Genomic DNA, 22,015 nt, shown 5'->3' with positions numbered 1-22,015 from the left:
CCAAGTTTTCCAGGCAAGAATACTGGAGCCTATTGTCATTTCCTACTATAGGAAATCTTCCCAGTCAGGGATAAAAACCCTGTATTTCCTACACTGGTAGATGGATTCTTTACCATTGAGTCACCTGGGAGGCCCTCAAAATGATCATCTTAACCTATTTCCTGAAACCTCTCAGTAAAAGATTACCAAAATCATTGACAAAAAAAAAAAAACAAGAATGAAAAATGTCACTATTTCCTTCTTAGTAAGGTTTCTACCATTACTTCTTGCTAATAATACAACACTTTTACAAACATAGCAAACACGTAGGGGTTATGGCTCATTAAAACTTCTTCTACTTCCTGAAGTGGGAGTTTATCTTGAAAAATAATCACTGAAAGATTTGGAATCTTAAAAGCGGAAATATTCATCAACAGTTCCAGTATTATTGAAATATGACTGGACCTAAAAGAAAGGGTATTTATTTGCTAGAAACTAACAAGTATATTATTCTCCACTGACTACATAACAGTTATAGGAATAGGTTTAGGTGTCCTACTAGGTAGAACAAAGGTATATAAATTGCAAACCAAAATAATAAATGCATAACTACTACTATATGGGACATGATCCATTATTTTCACAACTGTTTGGGAAGAGCAAAGGTTTTTTCTGAGAGGAAAACAGCAGCAGCAACAACAAGAACAACAGTTGGACTATTATTTAGGCTGAAGATAATCGGTCTAGCTGGACAAGGTAAAAGGTAGACTTCTTTATTTTTCTACAGAAATTTTTAAAATAAAATTTTATTATCATTGTTACTTGTACAATATTACATTTTGACTTCTGCAGCATGCTCACCACCAAAGGATTAGTTTCCATTCATTACCAAACCTTTGATTCCCTTTACCTATCTCACCTTCCCCTCACACTCCTTCCTCTCTGGTAACCACTTTGCTCTCTGTATCCATGTGTGTGCTTGTTTTGTTTATTATTTATCTACTTACTTATTTAATATTTCACATAGGAGTGAAAACATACAGTATTTATCTTTTTCCATCGGACTTATTTCACTTAGCATAATACCCTCAAGGTCCATCCATGTCGTTACAAGTGGCAAGATTTCATCTTTTTTGTGGCTGAGGAGTATTTCCTAAGAAAGTTTAGTCCTTTTACAATAGTCCAGTAAATAAATGCTATAAAAATCCATATGTCAGCATCATTTGCTGAACAGTTAAGAAATTTGTTCACTATAATTTTAATTTGTAGAATAATTTTCATAAATATTACCCATAAAAACTTAATAATAACTGGTTTTTACCCATAGTGGCTAATTCTATTTTAAAAATTTACATGCCTCAACCATTTTTACTTTAATAATGTCATATCAAGTATTTTTTCAGTAGTAAACTGACAACTAATCAAAACACGTAACACAAAACTGAATGTTTCCTACTGATGGTTTACTTGTGCTATTCCTAACATGCTAAAACCTCCAAGAAGACTGGCCCAGTGATAGAAGACCCTTCATAATGTGACCTTGAAACTAACACCATTAATAATTGCCCTCACAGTAGGGCAGAGTGAAGTCCTTGGCTTCTGAAAGGCAAGACCCCAAGGAAAGGCAAGGTTGGATGAGCCTGCAGTATCCTCCCAACCTCATCTTCATGGGTTTTATCTACTAACCAGGAGAGTCTAGGAATAGCACCACTTTTCGAAAAGCCCCAATCAGACCAGGACCCAGAAATGTATCCATACCACCTAAGGTGGTCCCACACCCAGCAGGGACCAAGACATCATCACCACAAACTTACCCCTGGATGTTTCATTAACTTACAATAACAAAACCCTGTGTTCTATGAGAATAAAAATTTGGGACTTCACTTATTTGTGGCAGGGTTTTGCGCTATTTGCTAAAAATTGATTAAAAATTAAGCAAAAGTCATCTGAGATTTTTAGTTTAATTACTACTGTCTCCAAATCCCATGGACAGAGGAGCCTGGTAGGCTGCAATCCATGGGGTCACTAGGAGTCGTACACAACTGAGCGACTTCACTTTCACTTTTCACTTTCATGCATTAGAGAAGGAAATGGCAACCCACTCCAGTGTTCTTGCCTGGAGAGTCCCAGGGACAGGGCAGCCTGGTGGGCTGCCGTCTATGGGGTCGCACAGAGTCGGACACGACTGAAGGGACTTAGCAGCAGCAGCCGCCAATAAACTGCTCCAACATTAATTGGAGAAGGATGTGCTAATCCATATTTAATTTAACTAATTTATTAAGCAATTTTTTCAGTACTATAAAAGTTTACTAGCTGCATTAACAAAAAGGTATACAGATAAATAAATCTATTGACTGACAGAGAACATTTGTGAGAAAAAATTTTCCTTACATTATGATAATCCCGTTATCAATAGAAAATGAGTCAGAAGGTAATCCAGCAATATTCCAGGCTCGAATTGTCACTGCTTCTCCCAGGATATTCATAAGGGAATAATCTTCAGAGCAGGGGATATCTCTTCTTTTGCACAAATTTGTCCACTCCTTGATTTGGTTCTTTGAGACATACACAGAGAGATATAAAAATGAGGCTGTTTCATAAAATCCTCAATTATACTTTAAGCCAACAAATCATGGTTGAAACTACCTTAAAGTTGATTTGTGTTCATCATATTTTGAAGTAAAATTATAATTCACAAGCTCTACTATGTATTCAAATGAAAATTATATCTACTGTTAAGGTAAATTTTAGATCACTTACTAGTGAATTCAGAACTTCGTATATGGAAAAATAATTGCCAATAATGATTCTAAAGCTTCATTTGACAAAGTAGATGGAGGTTACCATGTTTTTCTATATATTTTCTTTAAGTTATGAAAATCAGTATTACTATAATATTGTGGTATGAAAGTAAATCCAATTTGAACCAGTAGGGGGCACAGAAAACATCTGTATCAGACTCTCACCTATTCTGGGAATGGGACTATAGCAGGGCTCTTAGGCAAAATAAGAATCAGGGCACACACTGGAGTTTTGGATACCCCACCTGGGGCACAGTGTGCTAGGATGCTCGGGAATACAAAATGGTGCATGAAGCTTAGGTTCATACTCAAAAAATCAGAAATCAAGGTCCAATATGAGGTTACAGATCAAAGGGTTCAGAAACAGTGAAAAACATGACTAGAGAAAAAATAGGTTAGGAAGGGGCATATATATGTGGTATTGATACCAGTCCATGGGCAAACGAGGATGCTGTGTGTGCCAAGTGTGTGCCTAGCCGAGAGGACATGGTGGGTACTACCATCTCCCTCAGGTTCCTGCTGAGTAGACTGGACCAATATTCCTTTGGCGCGTGAAAAGGCTATGATGGTTTGGGGACAACTGATGCCTTTCATGACCTTGATTACCCGGTTATTCCCTAGAATGGCCCACAACTGCATCTGTATGATGTTCTCTCAAGAGTCAATTCAGATTATGCACCGTTGGCAGGAATATTGACGAAATGATACTGTGTTGTTCTCACTGCAGCCCATCCATGGCACAGAATTTCACACTGTCTATTTATAGATACTTTTATTTTGATTAAAGTGTTTCCTGTCAGGCTTTTGTGTCATAATTATATGATCTTAGGTATGATTAAAGCTTTCTTGGGTGGTGGGACACAACATAAAGTCACTCATTAGATGAGAGGCAGAACTCCATTACTCAAAGCTCCAAATAAGAGAAACCCCCCCAACAGGAGGCTACACAGGGTAATAGTGAGCTTGAACTGTAGGGGGCAGTTTACAAATGTCAAGCAGAGTGGGGTGGAGTTGGCTAGGTTTCCAGGGCTTTCTGAGGACTGGTCTCTTGAGTAGTTCCACAGGCACTTGGAGGAAGGGACTAGGTATCTGGGGGGTCTCTGGAAATTGTGAAAGTGAAAGTCACTCAGTCGTGTCCAACTATTTGTGAATCCATGGATGAGACAGTCCATGGAATTCTCCAGGCCAGAATACTAGAGGGGGTAGCCTTTCCCTTCTCCAGAGGATCTTCCCAACCCAGGACTCAAACCCAGGTCTCCCACATTGCAGGTGGATTCTTTACCAGCTGAGCCACAAGGGAAGCCCTCTGGAAGTTGGGTATGTGCCTACTGTAACCCAGGTTATCATAGCCTGATAAGGCAAAGGGTTGAGGTGAAGGCTTAGCAAACTGCTCATAAAAGGGAATTCAGAGTTGTTAATCATGATGCAACACTGAGTTAAGACAGCACACTCATGAATACTTGATAAGTATCATCTGAGTTTTTTATTTCCAATGAAGTGATGGGACCAGATGCCATGATCTTTGTTTTCTGAATGTTGAACTTTAAGCCAACTTCTTCACTCTCCTCTTTCACTTTCATCAAGAAGCTTTTTAGTTTCTCTTCACTTTCTGCCATAAGGGTGGTGTCATCTGCATATCTGAGGTTATTGAGATTTCTCCAGGCAATCTTGATTCCAGCTTGTGCTTCTTCCAGCCCAGAGTTTCTCATGATGTACTCTTCATAGAAGTTAAATAAGCAGGGTGACAATATACAGCCTTGATGTACTCCTATTCCTACTTAGAACCAGTCTGTTGTTCCATGTCCAGTTCTAACTATTGCTTCCTGACCTGCATACAGGTTTCTCAAGAGGCAGGTCAGGTGGTCTGGTATTCCCATCTCTTTCAGAATTTTCCACAGTTGATTGTGATCCATACAGTCACAGGCTTTGGTATAGGCAATAAAGCAGAAATAGATGTTTTTCTGGAACTCTCTTGCTTTTTTGATGATCCAATGGATGTTGGCAATTTGATCTGGTTCCTCTACCTTTTCTTGGCTTGATTTGGTTGTTGGTATTAGGAACAGATGGCCGTTAGAGTGGAAGGGCGGGTAGCGTTTCCAGTTTGCTCCCTAGCATACAGTTCCTATGGGCATGTTTTGATTTTTATTGTTGGTCTGAAGATTTGGGGGGAGGTTTGGAGGTTTTCCAAGATATAGCTTGATGCTGGTGTAGGCTTCATAGCCAATGATACAGGAAAGACTAGGGAAAATGAAAGCAATAGCAGCTGTGGAATGCTCTCTCTAGTTGACAGGTATAGTGTGTCATCACAGATGAACTCTGGTTAGAAATTTAAGTGGCTCAATTCAACATCTGTAAGAATTTAGCAACAGAGAATAAGTTAAATTAGCATGAGGGCCTCTGAACAAGCACCTAAAAATACAAGCCAAGAACCCTGGCTAATAATCAAGTGGCAAAATAGACGGTGGAAATGGAAAACTGACCATTCAGGGTGACATCTTGTTTGGAAGAAAAGCTATCACAAACCTAGACAGCGTATTAAAAAGCAGGCATTACTTTCCTGACAAAGGTCCGTATAGTCAAAGCTATGGCTTTTCCAATAGTCATGTGTGGATGAGAGAGTCGGACCATAAAGAAGGCTGAACACCAAAGAATTGATGCTTTTGAACCGTGGTGTTGGGGAAGACTCTTGAGAGTCTCTTGTACAGCAAGGAGATCAAACCAGTCAATCCTAAAGGAAATCAATCCTGAATATTCATTGGAAGGACTGATGCTGAAGCTGAAGTTCCAATATTTTGGCCACCTAATATGAAGAGCCAACTCCTTAGAAAAGCCCCTGATGCTGGGAAAGATTGAAGGCAAGAGGAAAAGGGGACAACAGAGGATAAGATGGTTGAATGGCATCACCGACTCAATGGACATGAGTTTGAGCAAGCTCCAGGAGATGGTGAAGGACAGGGAAGCTGGTGTGCTGCAGTCCATGGGTCACAAAGAGTCAGATGTGACTGAGCGACTGTACAACAATTTGGTGAAAGTATGTACCACCACCAGAGCAGTTCTGACTTTGATTATCGGTAGGGAAAAGATCTCTTTAAAATTTAAATTAATTCAACTCCAGGGCCTGTATGTCCTTACAGCAATGTAGAATTTTGTCTTTGAGACTGGCATGGGCATTACAATCAAACATGTGCCTCCGGTTATGTCAGGAGAATTGGAATTTTCTACATTTTATCATGAGGAGTACTAGAAAATCTAAAAGGGTGGATGAATAATTGACAACTACTCGGGCTCAAGACTGGACAGAGGGGCTGTAGCTACTTACTATGGGCTCTTGGCATCCAGAACCTTTGATGTTAGAGTAAAAAAAAAAAAAAAAAGATTGTTTTAAAGCCTTTTGCCTAACTTGAGTTTCCTAGTAGCAGACTCTGACATGAAGATTTATGTAAAGTGATTTATTAAGGAAGAGATATTAAGAAAGACAGTATAAGGACAGGGAAGAACCCAATAAAAGGTGGTGGATTGGCCAAAGTTCTGCACAGGTAATTTCAGCTTGATCCTATAGTGGGTGTAAGCTATTCCTTGGATTTGTGTCAACCAGAAGGAAGGGAGACAGACCTTCAGGCTCTCACATCTGTCTTTCATTAAGGCCCACCTCAAAGGGAAGTAAATTCCCAGGCAATTTTAGCTCTCCAAGCACTGGGAAAAGTGGGTTCTAAGAACCCAAGGGAAGTCAGCCAAAATAAGCCACAGGCACTGGTTGTTTGATGTGAAAGCACAGGAAGCCAGGTGAGGATCTGGGTAGAGAAGTGAAGTTGCTACTATTACCCTTGTGTTTAGAATCAAATGGGAAACTTTTGATGGGACATAAATTGCCAGCTGCCCTGACCCAGGAGAAAGAGATAAATGATTACAGAGTAGGATGTGGAGAATAAATTCAAAGGAACAAACAGTGACATTAGAGACTAGATAAGTAAAAGCCTAGGTTGCTACAGTAAAACAAGAAGAGATGAAATTGCCTTCAAGTCTTCTTAGATGGGATGGGATGATGTGTCTACTCGAATCAGAGGTGGGGACAGTGGATGTGAGTTCATGGAAGGAGCTATGAGTTTAGATCTTGTGTCTAGCTCAAGTGTTGCTTTGCTTGTCAGGAAATTTAAAGGTCTCACTTCTGGTCTCAATGCTTTTTGGAAGCATTTGTGTGCGTGGTCTAACTGGTAGCCCTCTTTCTAGTGGAACCAGGTGACTAGGGAGTGAGCACAAGATGCTGTGTTTTGGAAGGAATCATTGGAGAGGGCTGGATTTGGAGGGGTACCCCAGGATTCTGACTTTCAGCATGGCACTGGAGCCAGTGCAGACACCCAGGGTATGGTGGGGACTAACAGGGAAGTGTAGGAGGCTCTGCAGCTACTTTTTCCAAAGTCCAAGTTGATGTAGAAGAGTAGAAAGAGGGCTCAATGAGGATTCAGGTAATGACAAGTCTCATTTCTGCTCTGTCATTAGCCAGCTGTGTGGTTATGAGCAATTTTCTTAATCTTTATAAGCCTAAGGGTCTGAAACTGTTAAGCAAACAAGTCTAAGACTAGGTAATAGTGTCAATATTAAATGTTAATTATCTGAACTACAAGATGTCAGTGCTATCAGTTCAGTTCAGTCACTCAGTCACGTCCAACTCTTTGCGACCCCATGAATCGCAGGACGCCAGGCCTCCCTGTTCATCACCATCTCCCGGAGTTCACTCAAACTCACATCCATCGAGTCCGTGATGCCATCCAGCCATCTCATCCTCTGTCGTCCCTTTTCCTCCTGCCCCCAGTCCCTCCCAGCATCAGAGTCTTTTCCAATGAGTCAACTCTTCGCATGAGGTAGCCAAAGTACTGGAGTTTCAGCTTTAGCATCATTCCTTCCAAAGAAATCCCAGGGTTGATCTCCTTCAGAATGGACTGGTTGGATCTCCTTGCAGTCCAAGGGACTCTCAAAAGTCTTCTCCAACACCACAGTTCAAAAGCATCAATTCTTTGGCACTCAGCCTTCGTCACAGTCCAACTCTCCCATCCATACATGACCACAGGAAAAACCATAACCTTGACTAGACGGACCTTAGTCGGCAAAGTAATGTCTCTGCTTTTGAATATGCTATCTAGGTTGGTCATAACTTTTCTTCCAAGGAGTAAGCATCTTCTAATTTCATGGCTGCAATCACCATCCGCAGTGATTTTGGAGCCCCCCAAAATAAAGTCTGACACTGTTTCTACTGTTTCCCAATCTATTTCCCATGAAGTGATGGGACTGGATGCCATGATCTTCATTTTCTGAATGTTGAGCTTTAAGCCAACTTTTCGCTTTCCTCTTTCACTTTCATCAAGAGGCTTTTTAGTTCTTTTTCACTTTCTGCCATATGGGTGGTGTCATCTGCATATCTGAGGTTATTGATATTTCTCCCAGCGATCTTGATTCCAGGTTGTGTTTCTTCCAGCCCAGCGTTTCTCATGATATACTCTGCATAGAAGTTAAATAAGCAGGGTGACAATATACAGCCTTGACATACTCCTTTTCCTATTTGGAACCAGTCTGTTGTTCCATGTCCAGTTCTAACTGTTGCTTCCTAGCCTGCATACAGATTTCTCAAGAGGCAGGTTAGGTGGTCTGGTATTCCCATCTCTTTCAGAATTTTCCACAGTTTCTTGTGATCCATGCAGTCAAAGGCTTTGGCATAGTCAATAGAGCAGAAATAGATGTTTTTCTGGAACTCTCTTGCTTTTTCCATGATCCAGAAGATGTTGGCAATTTGATCTCTGGTTCCTCTGCCTTTTCTAAAACCAGCTTGAACATCAGGGAGTTCATGGTTCATGTATTGCTGAAGCCTGGCTTGGAGAATTTTGAGCATTACTTTACTAGCATGTGAGATGAGTGCAATTGTGCAGTAGTTGGAGCATTCTTTGGCATTGCCTTTCTTTGGAATTGGAATGAAAACTGACCTTTTCCAGTCCTGTGGCCACTGCTGAGTTTTCCAAATTTGTTGGCATATTGAGTGCAGCACTTTCACAGCATCATCTTTCAGGATTTGAAACAGCTCAACTGGAATTCCATCACCTCCACTAGCTTTGTTCGTAGTGATGCTTTCTAAGGCCCACTTGACTTCACTTTCCAAGATGTCGGGCTCTAGATTAGTGATCACATCATCATGATTATCTGGGTCATGAAGATCTTTTTTGTACAGTTCTTCTGTGTATTCTTGCCACCTCTTCTTAATATCTTCTGCTTCTGTTAGGTCCATACCATTTCTGTTGCTCAGTCATATCCAACTCTTTGTGACCCCATTGACTGCAGCACACCAGGCCTCCCTGTCCATCACCAACTCCCAGAGCCTACTCAAACTCATGTCCATCGCATCGATGATGCCATCCAACCATCTCATCCTCTGTTGTCCCCTTCTCCTCCGGTCTTCAATGTTTCCCAGCATCAGGGTCTTTTCCAATGAATTGGTTCTTCTCATCAGGTGGCCAAAGTATTGAAGTTTCAGCTTCAGCATCGGTCCCTCCATTGAACACCCAGGACTGATCTCTTTTAGGATGGATTGGTTGGATCTCCTTGCAGTCCAAGGGACTCTCGAGAGTCTTCTCCAACACCACAGTTTGACAGCATCAGTTCTTCAGTGCTCAGCTTTCTTTATGGTCCAACTCTCACATCCATACATGACTACTGGAAAAACCATAGCTTTGACTAGACAAACCTTTGTTGGTAAATTAATGCCTCTGCTTTTTAATATGCTTTCTAGGTTAGTCATAGCTTTTCTTCCAAGGAGCAAGCGTCTTTTAATTTTGTGGCTGCAGCCACCATCTGCACTGATTTTGGGGCCCCCCAAAATAAAGTCTGTCACTGTTTCCATTGTTTCCCCATCTATTTACCATAAAGTGATGGGAATGGATGCCATGATCTTAGTTTTCTGAATGTTGAGTTTTAAGCAAACTTCTTCACTCTCCTCTTTCACTTTCATGTAGAGGTTATAATCATAGATAGTTGTTCAGAATCAAATGAAGACAGAAAGCTAAGAAGAATATGAAACTCATGTGCCAGGACAAGGGCTTTGAGAACCCAGAAGCCTGAAGACAGAAGCATGATCAATATGAGGAATTTAAACAGTTTGGTTAAAAGCAAACAAACAAACCAAAATAGTGGCCTCCAAGAATCAACCCTACTTAAGAGAAACCTTGAAATCAAGTGAATCTCAACTGAGACCATGAACAAAACAAATGCTTTGTAAAGTGACAAAGCCCCACTTTAGAAGTGGGTTTTCATTTACTCTTTCTCTTCTCCTTTGACACCAGAAGCTATTGCCAAATGCTTCAAATTTCTCTTTATTCTCATTGTCTTCTTTTGCTTTGGCAGGGCCATGTCCTGGGTTGTATTCCTAAAGAGAGCTGAAGAATATGCTGGGTCTCATTGAGAAAGAAACTGAAAAGTGGAAGAAAAAGGCTGGGAGAAGAAGTAGGGTTAGGAGTGGGGTCATGGATAAGACTGAGGCAGAATTCATCAGAGGGGTGGGAATTTGAAGCAGGGAACTTGGTATTTATTTTCTTAGGAAAGATGCCCCTGATCAATTGTTTTTAGGTAGGCTCATCTTTTCCTAAACTAAAACTGAAGGTTTAGGAAGCTTTAGCTTCTGAGGTCATTTGAAAATGATTTATTATTGAAACTCATTGAAAGTAGTTGACTAAAAACATCAAAAAAATCCTGATACCTTTATATTTGTTTATAAGAACTAAAATTTTAAAAGCTGGAATCAAGATTGCCAGGAGAAATCTCAATAACCTCAGATATGCAGATGACACCACCCTTATGGCAGAAAGTGAAGAGGAACTAAAGAGCCTCTAGATGAAAGTGAAAGAGGAGAGCGAAAAAGTTGGCTTAAAGCTCAACATTCAGAAAACGAAGATCATGGCATCTGGTCCCATCACTTCATGGCAAATCGATGGGGAAACAGTGGAAACAGTGTCAGACTTTATTTTCTTGGGCTCCAAAATCACTGCAGATGGTGACTGCAGCCATGAAATTAAAAGACGTTTACTCCTTGGAAGAAAAGTTATGACCAACCTAGATAGCATATTGAAAAGCAGAGATATTGCTTTGCCAACAAAGGTCCGTCTAGTCAAGCCTATGATTTTTCCTGTGGTCATGTATGGATGTGAGAGTTGGACTGGGAAGAAGGCTGAGCGCCGAAGAATTGATGCTTTTGAAGTGTGGTGTTGGAGAAGACTCTTGAGAGTCCCTTGGACTGCAAGGAGATCCAACCAGTCCATTCTGAAGGAGATCAGCCCTGGGATTTCTTTGGAAGGAATGATGCTAAAGCTGAAACTCCAGTACTTTGGCCACCTCATGCGAAGAGCTGACTCATTGGAAAAGACTCTGATGCTGGGAGGGGTGGGGGGCAGGAGGAGAAGGCGACGACAGAGGATGAGATGGCTGGATGGCATCACTGATTCGATGGACGTGAGTCTGAATGAACTCCGGGAGTTGGTGTTGGACAGGGGGGCCTGGTGTGTTGCGATTCATGGGGTCGCAAAGAGTCGGACACGACTGAGCGACTGAACTGAACTGAACCATTTCACATGATGTCCTAAAGTAGATCTTTTTGTTTCAAAAACAATTCTAAAACAATTAGAAGAGTATTTAATATAGCATTTTTTTTGTCACCAAGCTAACTTGCTGAATAATTAAAAAACACAACTAAAAATCACTTGCAAACATTTTTCTCCCTCATACTTAGCAAGAAATCCAAACAACAATAACAACAAAATCCAAGATTAATGTTGGGTATACCAGGAGGATCAAGAGGAGACCCCAGAGGTGGACAAGTATTCCCTACCTGTCGATAGTTAGATGTGAAGGCTCCAAGGTAAGCCACGACTCCTGAAGAAACGAGGATGTCCCCCGTCAGGTTGATGTACAGCTGCCCCAGCTCCAAAGCTGTCTGGCTCCATCGTGTTTTCTCACCCCCAAGGCCTCCGATCAATTGTTCAGCTCGTTCTAGCTTTTTGCTGCACAGGTCAACCTCAAAAATAGAAATAAACTTTTATCAACACCTACGAGTAGAGTAAGTTAAAAATTCTTCCAGATTTTAACCTCAGGGATAAATTTTTAATTACAAAGTTACACCTGGAGTTTTCCTTTTTTATCTCTCTGTGGAAGAAAAATGTGCAGTAGTTCACTATGAAGAGGAGAGTCCATGATCTTTTAGACTTTTTTCATAGTAAAGAGAGTATTTTAATCTAATTTGTGAAACTCATAACAGGTATTTATCATATAACACAAACAACTGCTCTATTTAAGGAAATGAGCTACGGTTATGAGAGACTGAAAGTTTTACCCTCCATTTTAATAATCAAAGTGCATTTTATTTTATATATTCTATGAACGTTTCCCCCTCATTTAACTTACGGTTGATTTAATGATAATTTTAAAGGTTAAATGTTTAAAGGTTTTAATAATTTATGCTTACTTACAAAGCACAATTTCCAAGCTGCTAAATTGTGTCAGCCTACTCAGACACTTGCAATTAACCTTAAATTAGGACATCAGTCAATAGCTGAGAGCCTACTTTGTGCATAAGACTGTCAACCAAGTTTGATTATACATAATTAAGTAATGTTATTTTCAAAAAAGAGGAAGTATAATTACAAATCTGGAAAACTTGGGCAAAAGCCATTTTAAACCATGCAATAGCAATGTTCCAGTGGAATATCTGAATTATATTGATTAATTTTAAGTGACTTATCATTATGTTTAGAGGATGACAAGATTAAGTAAAGGTTATCTTAAAGTTCAAAATGAAATAATTTACATGAAAAGAAGTAAATTATTGATAAAAACACAGGCATTTAGATTATTTTAGAATGAGAATTTGGCTTGTACTTTTTCCTATGCTATTAATATTTACATTAATTACAATAAATGCCTTTAGAGTTAAATATATAAAATACCATAAGAGTTTATATAAAGATGGGTTTAAAAAAGCAGAAGGTATGTGATTAGTAAGATTTTTGATACTTCTTTAAAAACCTTTCCTGTTAATTTTCTCTCTTTTTATTACCTTTTTCATCCTGGTTTCTTTCTTCACACATTCTTCTCTCAACTAAAATGTTAAATCAGGTCTTGGACCATAATAAAGTTGTCATCAGAAACTACCATTAAAAAATTTTAACCAAAATTTCTCTTCCAAAAGCAAGCTTTTAGTACACACATTCATTTTATATTACCATAATTTTCTAATGTTTTATTATGAAAAACAAATAATTTCAAACATACAGCACAGTTGAAAAATGTTTACAGTGAGCAACCACATATCTAACTATTAGTTATATTATTTAAACAAAAATTGATCACTTGAAGACCATGCCAAATAATAGGACACATTTTTAAGATTAGCACAATATCACAGATTGTACAAATATAGAATTTGTGCACATATTGTACAGAAAGAAGCAGCCTAGTAGGATGGGAAAGAAAAAAGTATTAGAGTCAGATTGCCTGGACTTGGATCTAAACTTAGAAACTGGGTTGACCATGAGCAAGTTGCTTAATTTTTCTGTGCTTTAGTTTCTAGAAAATAATCCAAAAAGATTACCTCCCTCAGAAAGCTTTTGTGAGAATCAGTGACATAATATACATTGCTCTCAGAACAACAGTGCCTTGCACATGATAAGCACTCAATAAATATTGACTGTATATCAAAATACTTGGACTTTTCTGGGGAACATAATCAGATCCTAGCAATTACTTTTTACAAAAGGTATCACTAAGTTGGAGTAATGATTTTAGTCTTAATAAAAATAAGTTTAAATAATTTAGCTCAATATTCTAGTAATCTATAGTAGAGATGGTTGGCAATTGTGGGATAAAGAGCCAGAAGATAAATACAGGCTTCACGGACCAAGAGGCAAAACTGAGGATATTATATAGAAACTTGTATGATCATTTAATATGTAATCATTTAAAAATGTTGAAGTCATTATTAGTTTGTGGGCCATAGAAAGGTGGGTTTATCCTGTGGTCCACTGTTTGCCAACTCCTGACAAGTTTTCCAGGAAGAAAACAGTATTGCTGTTTTTGAGGCTGCGTGAACATTATTCTTATTTAGAGTAACTGAAAATTTGTCTATGTCTGTCTGTATTATACTATACCTGGTTTTCTAAGTCAGCTTTCTTTTGTTTATTTAGTTCGAGTGTGTCCTGAAGCCTGGCCAGCTTGTCCTGAACTTCCCGAAGTGCTGCCTGCTTCTTTTTGAGACCATCCATAGCAATTTTAAGCTCCCCTTCAGCTGCAGCCAGTTTTATCTTTTTGGGAGCTACGATTTTTGCCACTCTGCCACAAGTAAAATTGGAAAATTAAATACATGTTTAATATTCTAATGTACTTTTCATCACTGAATTTACTTTTTAATTTTTTTAAATTATGAAAGAATGATATCACATTTACAGGAGACTTGGAAAATACAGAACAAGATTATGTATAGCTCTACTATATATTACAATTATTTTAAGTAAATTAAGATGTTTAGGTGGAGTTTCAATATCAAACTCCCCAAAGTAGTAGAACATACAGAAAGGTAGAAGGATATAGTAGACCTGAAAAGCACTGTGAACCAATTCAACATAATTAGGATTTACACAATTTTCATACAATAGTAGAATACATGAGTTACTTTTCTAAAATCCTTATTATAACTCAAAACACATCTTCACATAAAACCTACACTGATTTCTATATATTTAACAAAGTTAATACCAGCAATAAAATATGATTCTCGAAATAGATATCAAATATATCTAATATGTTCAAATAAGTGACTGCATATGTGTGTTAGTCGCTCAGTCACGTCTGACTCTTTGCGACCCCATGGACTATAGCCCGCCATGCTCTTCTGTCCCATGGAATTCTCCAGGCAGGGTATCTTCCCGACCCAGAGATCGAACTCGGGTCTCCTGCATTGCAGGCAGATTCTTTACTGTTTGAGTCACCAGGAAAGCCCCTAAACAAGTGATTTTTTTAAAAAACCATAGATAAATATTAAATTGTTGCCAGCGTCAATTTTGGTGAGTTGGGGAAAGGAGAATAAGCACATACACATAAAATATCACAGTGTTTATGGAAACTAGTCTAACTCATTAAGGCTTAATAACAATGAAGAAAGGAAGAGTATTTTATTTATGTCATTTTATTCTTCCATTTTAATTTTTATTATTTTGTGGATTAATATTATTTTATTTTCATCTCAAAATAGTTAAAATGATATTGTATCCACCCACTTCTTCAGTTTCCCAACTCTTTTGTTTTTTTTCTTCTAGGCTTATTATAGACATATAACAATGACGCTCCTGTCTTTATATTTTACTTTTTTTCAAATTTCAGAATATATCCTTAACTAAAACCAGATATCTTATTAATATGTACGTCAGTAATAAAAGGGACTATGTGGGGAAAATTACAGATTTAAATTCTCTTCTAGAAAATGGAATCAGTGGTGTTACCATTCTAAATAAATGCATGTGTGCTCAGTTGCTCATCTGTGTCTGACTCACTGCGACCCTTTGGACTATAGCCCACCAGGCTCCTCTGTCCATGGGATTTTTCAGGCAGGAATACTGGAATGAATTGCCATTTCCTCTTCCAGGGGATCTTCCCAACCCAAGGATCTAACCTGTGTCTTCTGCATCTCCTGCATTGCAGGCAGATTCTTTACAACTCAGCCGTCAGGGAAACCCAAATAAATGATAAAACGTTAAATTAAAATTTATCATTAACAGAATACATCATTGTCTAAAACATATATAGCATGTAATATAGATGCACACATCTCATATACAAATAGAATTGTATGTGAGATTTAAAGATATCCTGTAATAGCTGCTTTTCAAAGGAATAACCAACAATTTTTACTGTTTTGTATATGATATAAATGTTTCTCATATAATCATCCATAAAGGCTGTTTGTTTCATCAAAGACTGTATGTTAGGTGTTGTTTTCAAAATGTGGTCCAAGACATGTCCCCTTCCCTTCAGGGACTCCAATGAGGCTCTCCCTGCCAACTAAACATCTGTGTGAGGCTGTATTTTCTTCATATACTTTAGTCACAACAACAGCCCACCACAGATTGAATGAAGAAGCAGATCTGAGAATCCAGCTGTCTTCTCTTAAAGAACATAGTAAAGAGATTTGCAAAAGTATAAAATGCCACCACTTTTCTTCCAAAATTTTTTGAAAATGTGTACTTTAAAAAAGAAGTATTTATGTAAAGTATTTGTTGCTTTTTAGAAATGAATCAGTAAATAATTTTTAAAAAAATTCTGTTTTAATTTCTAATATATTGATAAGAAGGTTGGGGGTCTATAGTAATTTTTTAGAGCATAAAAGGTTGAGATGGTTAGATGTCATCACCACCGAATCAACAGACATGAGTTTGAGCAAGCCCTGGGAGATAATGAAAGACAGGGAAGCCTGGTGCTCCTCAGTCCATGGAGTCACAAAGAGTCGGACATGACTTAGCCACTGAACAAAAACAACAAAATGTTCCTGAGTCCAAAAAGTTTAAATATCATTGTGTTATACTATGTAGTTGGTATAGTCTTGCCTCCAGTAAACATGTCAGAGCAGGCATTAGACCTGACTTTCTGAGGAGCCTCTCACCTATGTAGTTCATAGGTTTTATATTACCTGAAGAACCCTGAAAAAAAAAGTCTGTTTTCTTTTTTGTCACTACTTACTTATCATATGAATCCATTGCTATGACCCATTTGCACAGACCTTCGGCTGCTGTGGAAGCATTTCTTATCTTTTCTGGAACAAAATCTGGATTTGGAATATAATTTTTTCTTATGATGTTCATGTAAGCTGGAGGAATATTGTCCTTGTCATATTCATGAAGTGACTGCAGAAATCGAATGTCACCAAGAAGTCTTTTGGCAGGACCCCAGAAATCCTCAATCTTTTTCCCTGTACCTGTTGGGTCAGGGATTTTGTCAGCTTTGATGCCTTTCAAGATGCATATAGCTTCCATAACAAGCTTGACACCAGCGGGAGGACTCTTCATGGATTTTACCACTGTAATGTCCTTGAAATAACAACATGCAAGAATTGTTTACATATGACTTGTGTTTGGTTCCTATTTTCAAACTAAACCATGAGATAGAAACTCGCTATTCACTGATAGTGACAGTGTCAGAAACTGGTGACAGTGATAGAATTGTATCATGAAGTGTTGAGAAGTTTATCTCAAAGGCAAAGTTAAAAATAAAAAAGACTAATGGGAAAATACCCTGAGATCACTTATGACATGAAATCCACTTCAAGAACACATGAAAGAGCTTTTTATTGATTGTCCCCAAGTAAGAGCTTTGCTGCTTCTTAAAAACTATAAAAGTTATAGATGCAAACAGAAAAATATAGAGAAACTGTACATATGTCTCCTGTAAAACCAATCATATATATTTAACTCCTATAAACATCTTACTTTACATTTCTCTATATCTTTTTCATATGTATATGCTATAAACCAGCGTATTTGCCCTATTTTAACCAATGGAATCATAGTATATCTAATACACATGCTCTTTTAAACTGTTCTATTTTAATAAATATAATAAACATACTCGGACTAGTAAACATTTACATCACTTTTAATGCTGCATAGCTTTCTGATGTATAGATATGAACCTTAATTCTAACACTCCATGCCTTTTTCTTCTTTACTATTATAATTAAAGTCTTACTGTCTTTTTTTTTTAAAGCTTTTGACAAATATTGACAAACTGACCTGCAGATAATATATAAGGGTGCCTGTTTTATTACATATACCCTTAACAACACGGGTAAGCATTCTACCAGGCAAAAGAAATTTTATTTTGATTTGTATTTCTTTGGGGGCTTCCCTGGTAGCTCAGTTGGTAAAGAACCCACCTGTAATTCAGGAGACCCTGGTTCAATTCCTGGGTTGGGAAGATCCAATGGAGAAGGGACATACTAACTACTCCAATACTCTTTAGCTTCCCTGGTAGTTCAACTGATAAAGAAACCACCTGCAATGTGGGAGACCTGGGTTCAATCCTTGGGTTGGGAAGATCCCCTGAAGAAGAGAATGGCTACCCATTCCAGTATCCTGGCCTGGAGAATTCCATAAACTGTATAGACTTTAAATACAAGTGAGGTATGATATATTTTCATACCCTTATTAACTATTTGCATTTCCTCCTTTTGAATTAGTACTTCTTTATATCATTTACTATATAATGTTAGAGCTACTTTTTTCTCTTAGTGATTTGTAAGAGGTTTACACACAGAATATATTAATATTTTGTTTGCCATGCAGTTGAAAGATTTTTTCCCTTAGTGTTTCTAAACTTCTATCCATGGTGTTTATATGAAATAAAATGTGTTGATTTTTAGGTACTAAAATTCATTACTTTTTTAGGTACAAAAATGTACCATTACATTTTTAGGTACAAAAATTCTCTTATTTATGAAAAATACAAGACAGTATCCAGAGCATATATATTACAAACAATATTGCTTAGTGTTTTCTTCTCTGATTTCTCTTATACCAAAGAAATCTTCACTTCTAGCTTATATTCCACAATTAACATTTGACCTATATTTTATACTATTTTATAATATAATATAACAATTTATATTTAAATTTCTATCTGAAACCTATTTTGGAGGAAGTTGTGAAGAAAAGATCTAACACATCCTCTCCTGTGTGTGCGTGTGAAAGTCATTCAGTCGTGTCCAACTCTGCCACCCCATGGCCTATAAAGTCCATGGAATTCTCCAGGCCAGAATACTGGAGAGGTAGGCTTTCCCTTCTCCAGGGAATCTTCCCAACCCAGGGATTAAACCCAGGTCTCCTGCATTGCACGTGGATTCTTTACCAGCTGAGCCACAAGGGAAGTCCCATTCTGTACTAATTTACCCAAAAGTTTATCTGAGATGCCAACATTATTTTTCAAAATTCATTTTAATCTTTCTTAACTGAAATGTTCCCTTTCATGTCTTAATTTTTAATACTATCAAAGCTAAGTTATTATAAAATAAAACATTTTATAAACATTATAAATTTTTATACTATTATAAATTATTAAAAATCATAAATAACTTGTCATATGTATCACACACACAAAAAACCCACTGACAAACACTGATACAACACCTTACCATATATACTGTAAGGCGTATCCAGCTACAAGTTTCTAAATATGAAAAAGTGTACATAGAATAAAAGTGTATATTTATGCCCCTGTCAATTAAAGTTGCTCTGCAAAGTTCCTGAAATAATGATTGTTGTATGGTTGTTTAGAACATTTGGAAACTTTCTTTTCAAAACTGTCTTAGTCTTGCATGTCCATTTCTTTTTTCCAGGTCAATTAGAGAATCTTTTGGCCAATTTGAAAATGATTTCAATGACATTCAATGTGGAGACTTTGGAAAGACAAGACCAAACTGCAGCACACAATGGTAAGGACTTCTTAAGTTATGCTAACAGGTCTCCCAGCAAGCCGAAGGCTGTGCTCTTACCTGTGCAGTGAGGGTGTCAAGGGCTGTCAGTGCTGACTCTAATATGGGCAAAGCTCCTGCCAGGTCAGCATCACATTCATCTTTGATGGCTTTGGCAGCCATAGCTTGTTCGTTTGCTATTGTTTCATCAGCTTTCACGATTTTTTCAGTTTTGGAAACTTCTACAGATTCCCTCTCAATGATCAGCATCATTTCATCAACCTCTTTGCTAGCAACTTTTAACTGAGGATGTAGAGCCTCTAACTCGAATTGCATTGTGGCTACTTGAGATGCAGCAGAATCCAGTTTATCCAAACCCACTTCATACCTCTTTTTCATTTTCATGACTTCACTGAAAGCAAAGAGGTAAAACAAGGTTAGCTGTCAGGCTCTAGGCTTCTTCTTCAAGGAAAATATAAGTAATCTTTAGCTTTTCAGATTTTTTCAAGGCATAACTAAAGAAGTGGACCTACTGTATAGCACAGGAAACTATAAGTAATATCTTGTAATAAACTATAATGGAAAAGAATCTGAAAAATCACACATACACACACATATATATAACTTAATCCCTTTGCTTAACCCCTGAAATTGACACAACATTGTAAATCAAGCATACTTCAACTTTTAAAAAGGGGTTTGAAAGATTTTTGCATATATTAACAGTTGGTAAAAAATATGAACTCTAGAATTTTAGATTATGTGCAATTAAAAGCAGACAGTATGTCTTGGGGTTTTTTGTACTGCCAGTATCTATCACAGTATCTACTGCTGCTGCTAAGTAAGTCACTTCAGTCGTGTCCGACTCTGTGCGACCCCATAGACTGCAGCCCACCAGGCTCCCCCGTCCCTGGGATTCTCCAGGCAAGAACACTGGAGTGGGTTGCTATTTCCTTCTCCAATGCATGAAAGTGAAAAATGAAAGTGAAGTCTCTCAGTCGTGTCCGACACCTAGCGACCCCATGGACTGCAGCCTTCCAGGCTCCTCCGTCCATGGGATTTTCCAGGCAAGAGTACTGGAGTGGGGTGCCATTGCCTTCTCCGTCACAGTATCTAAGCATATAACAAATTCAAAAGAAAAATATACTAAGTATAAGGCAAGGAACCTCCTCCATCAAGATGAATGATGTGCCTCTGTAATTAGTCATCTTGGGAAGTTTATTCCAACAACATTTTCCTTAAGATCTTTTTATAATCAATTATTTTAAATAGACTTCAGTACCCAAAATATATTGTTTGAACATTGCCAAATGTGGCACATAATTTTAATATGTGTTAAGTATCTTGAAATAGGAATTTTTCATTTAAAATACAAGTGGCCAGAGAATAAAGCTCAACCCTTTTTTTTTTGGTACAAAATTCTTATAAAGTAATAATAATTGATCTCAAAATAATGTAATCTTTTAATATACTTTAAATTTTTGATTTGCATTCATATATGTTCCAGAGATAATTACACATCATGAGCAGAGAAAATGCTTCTTTATAATTTATTTCATTTAAAATATCTGAGATGCCATAATGTCTCAAAGTAAAAAGTGATGCATTTTAGAAATTCCCTTCAAAAAGTAGGTTGACATTGGTAACTAACCAACCTGATAATTGTCTAAAGATGGAAGCACACTCTTCAACTGAGTGCTTAACTGGTTTGAGCCAGAAAACTGAAAAGGCTGTCATTGAAAAAAAAATTGCAAGTCAGGACATGTTATAATTCTGTGATAAGTTGATTCCTCTGAGCAAAATATGTTACAGCAATGTGAACTGAGAGACTTGAGAGAGAATACCATATAATCTGTGAGTTTGGTTTCAGTGGAACCCTTGTGGAGCAAGCACAGGAAAGATCTGGCCCCCGGCCACCATGAAACAGTTACAATGTGGTGGCTCAACCCACGGGACCCCTTGTTGGCTACAACACTGGTTTCTCAGCAGGGAATCTGAGTGCTTGCTTCTAGGTTACAATACTACCTGGCTATAAAGATATCTGAAGACTTCAGCTATTAAGGGAAGAGTAACTACAGGGTTACTGTAGTTGGAAAAGGTCAGTTTTCACTCCAATCTCAAAGAAAGGCAATGCCAAAGAATGCTCAAACTACCGCAAAATTGCACTCATCTCACACGTTAGTAAAGTAATGCTCAAAATTCTTCAAGCCAGGCTTCAACAATATGTGAATCGTGAACTTCCAGATGTTCAAGCTGGATTTAGAAAAGTCAGAGAAACTAGAGATCAAATTGCCAACATCCGCTGGATGATTGAAAAAGCAAGTGAGTTCCAGAAAAACATCTACTTATGCTTTATTGATTATGCCACCCCTTTGACTGTGTGGATCACAAAGAACTGTGGAAAATTCTTAAATAGATGGGAATACCAGACCATCTGACCTGCCTCCTGGGAAATCTGTATGCAGGTCAGGAAGCAACAGTTAGAACTGGACATGGAACAACAAACTGGTTCCAAATAGGAAAAGGAGTACGTCAAGGCTGTATATTGTCACCCTGCTTATTTAACTTCTATGCAGAGTACATCATGAGAAATGCTGGGCTGGATGAAGCACAAGCTGGAATCAAGATTGCTGGCAGAACTATCAATAACCTCAGATATGCAGATGACACCACCCTTATGACAGAAAGCAAATAAGACCTAAACAGCCTCTTGATGAAAGTGAAACAGGAGAGTGAAAAAGTTGGTTTAAAACTC

At 38.0% G+C, this 22,015-nt stretch overlaps 1 protein-coding gene across 1 annotated transcript in view; it reads right to left on the bottom strand.

Moving 5' to 3' along the window:
• DNAH7 (dynein axonemal heavy chain 7) overlaps positions 1–22,015 on the bottom strand; it is a 261,928-nt gene that overhangs the window by 75,206 nt on the left and 164,707 nt on the right. Inside the window, exons 43-47 of the mRNA XM_040228896.1 lie at positions 19,342–19,672; positions 16,536–16,882; positions 13,955–14,135; positions 11,641–11,826; positions 2,371–2,534 (exon numbers count right to left, since the gene is read on the bottom strand). Of these exons, the coding sequence (XP_040084830.1) occupies positions 2,371–2,534; positions 11,641–11,826; positions 13,955–14,135; positions 16,536–16,882; positions 19,342–19,672 (1,209 nt within the window). The remainder of the gene's footprint in view (positions 1–2,370; positions 2,535–11,640; positions 11,827–13,954; positions 14,136–16,535; positions 16,883–19,341; positions 19,673–22,015) is intronic.

Source organism: Oryx dammah, unplaced genomic scaffold, assembly GCF_014754425.2.
Source record: "Oryx dammah isolate SB20612 unplaced genomic scaffold, SCBI_Odam_1.1 HiC_scaffold_27, whole genome shotgun sequence".
Classification (NCBI taxonomy): domain Eukaryota; kingdom Metazoa; phylum Chordata; class Mammalia; order Artiodactyla; family Bovidae; genus Oryx; species Oryx dammah.
The sequence above is the reverse complement of the archived record's forward strand: the minus strand, read 5'-3'. Positions and strand labels throughout refer to the sequence as shown.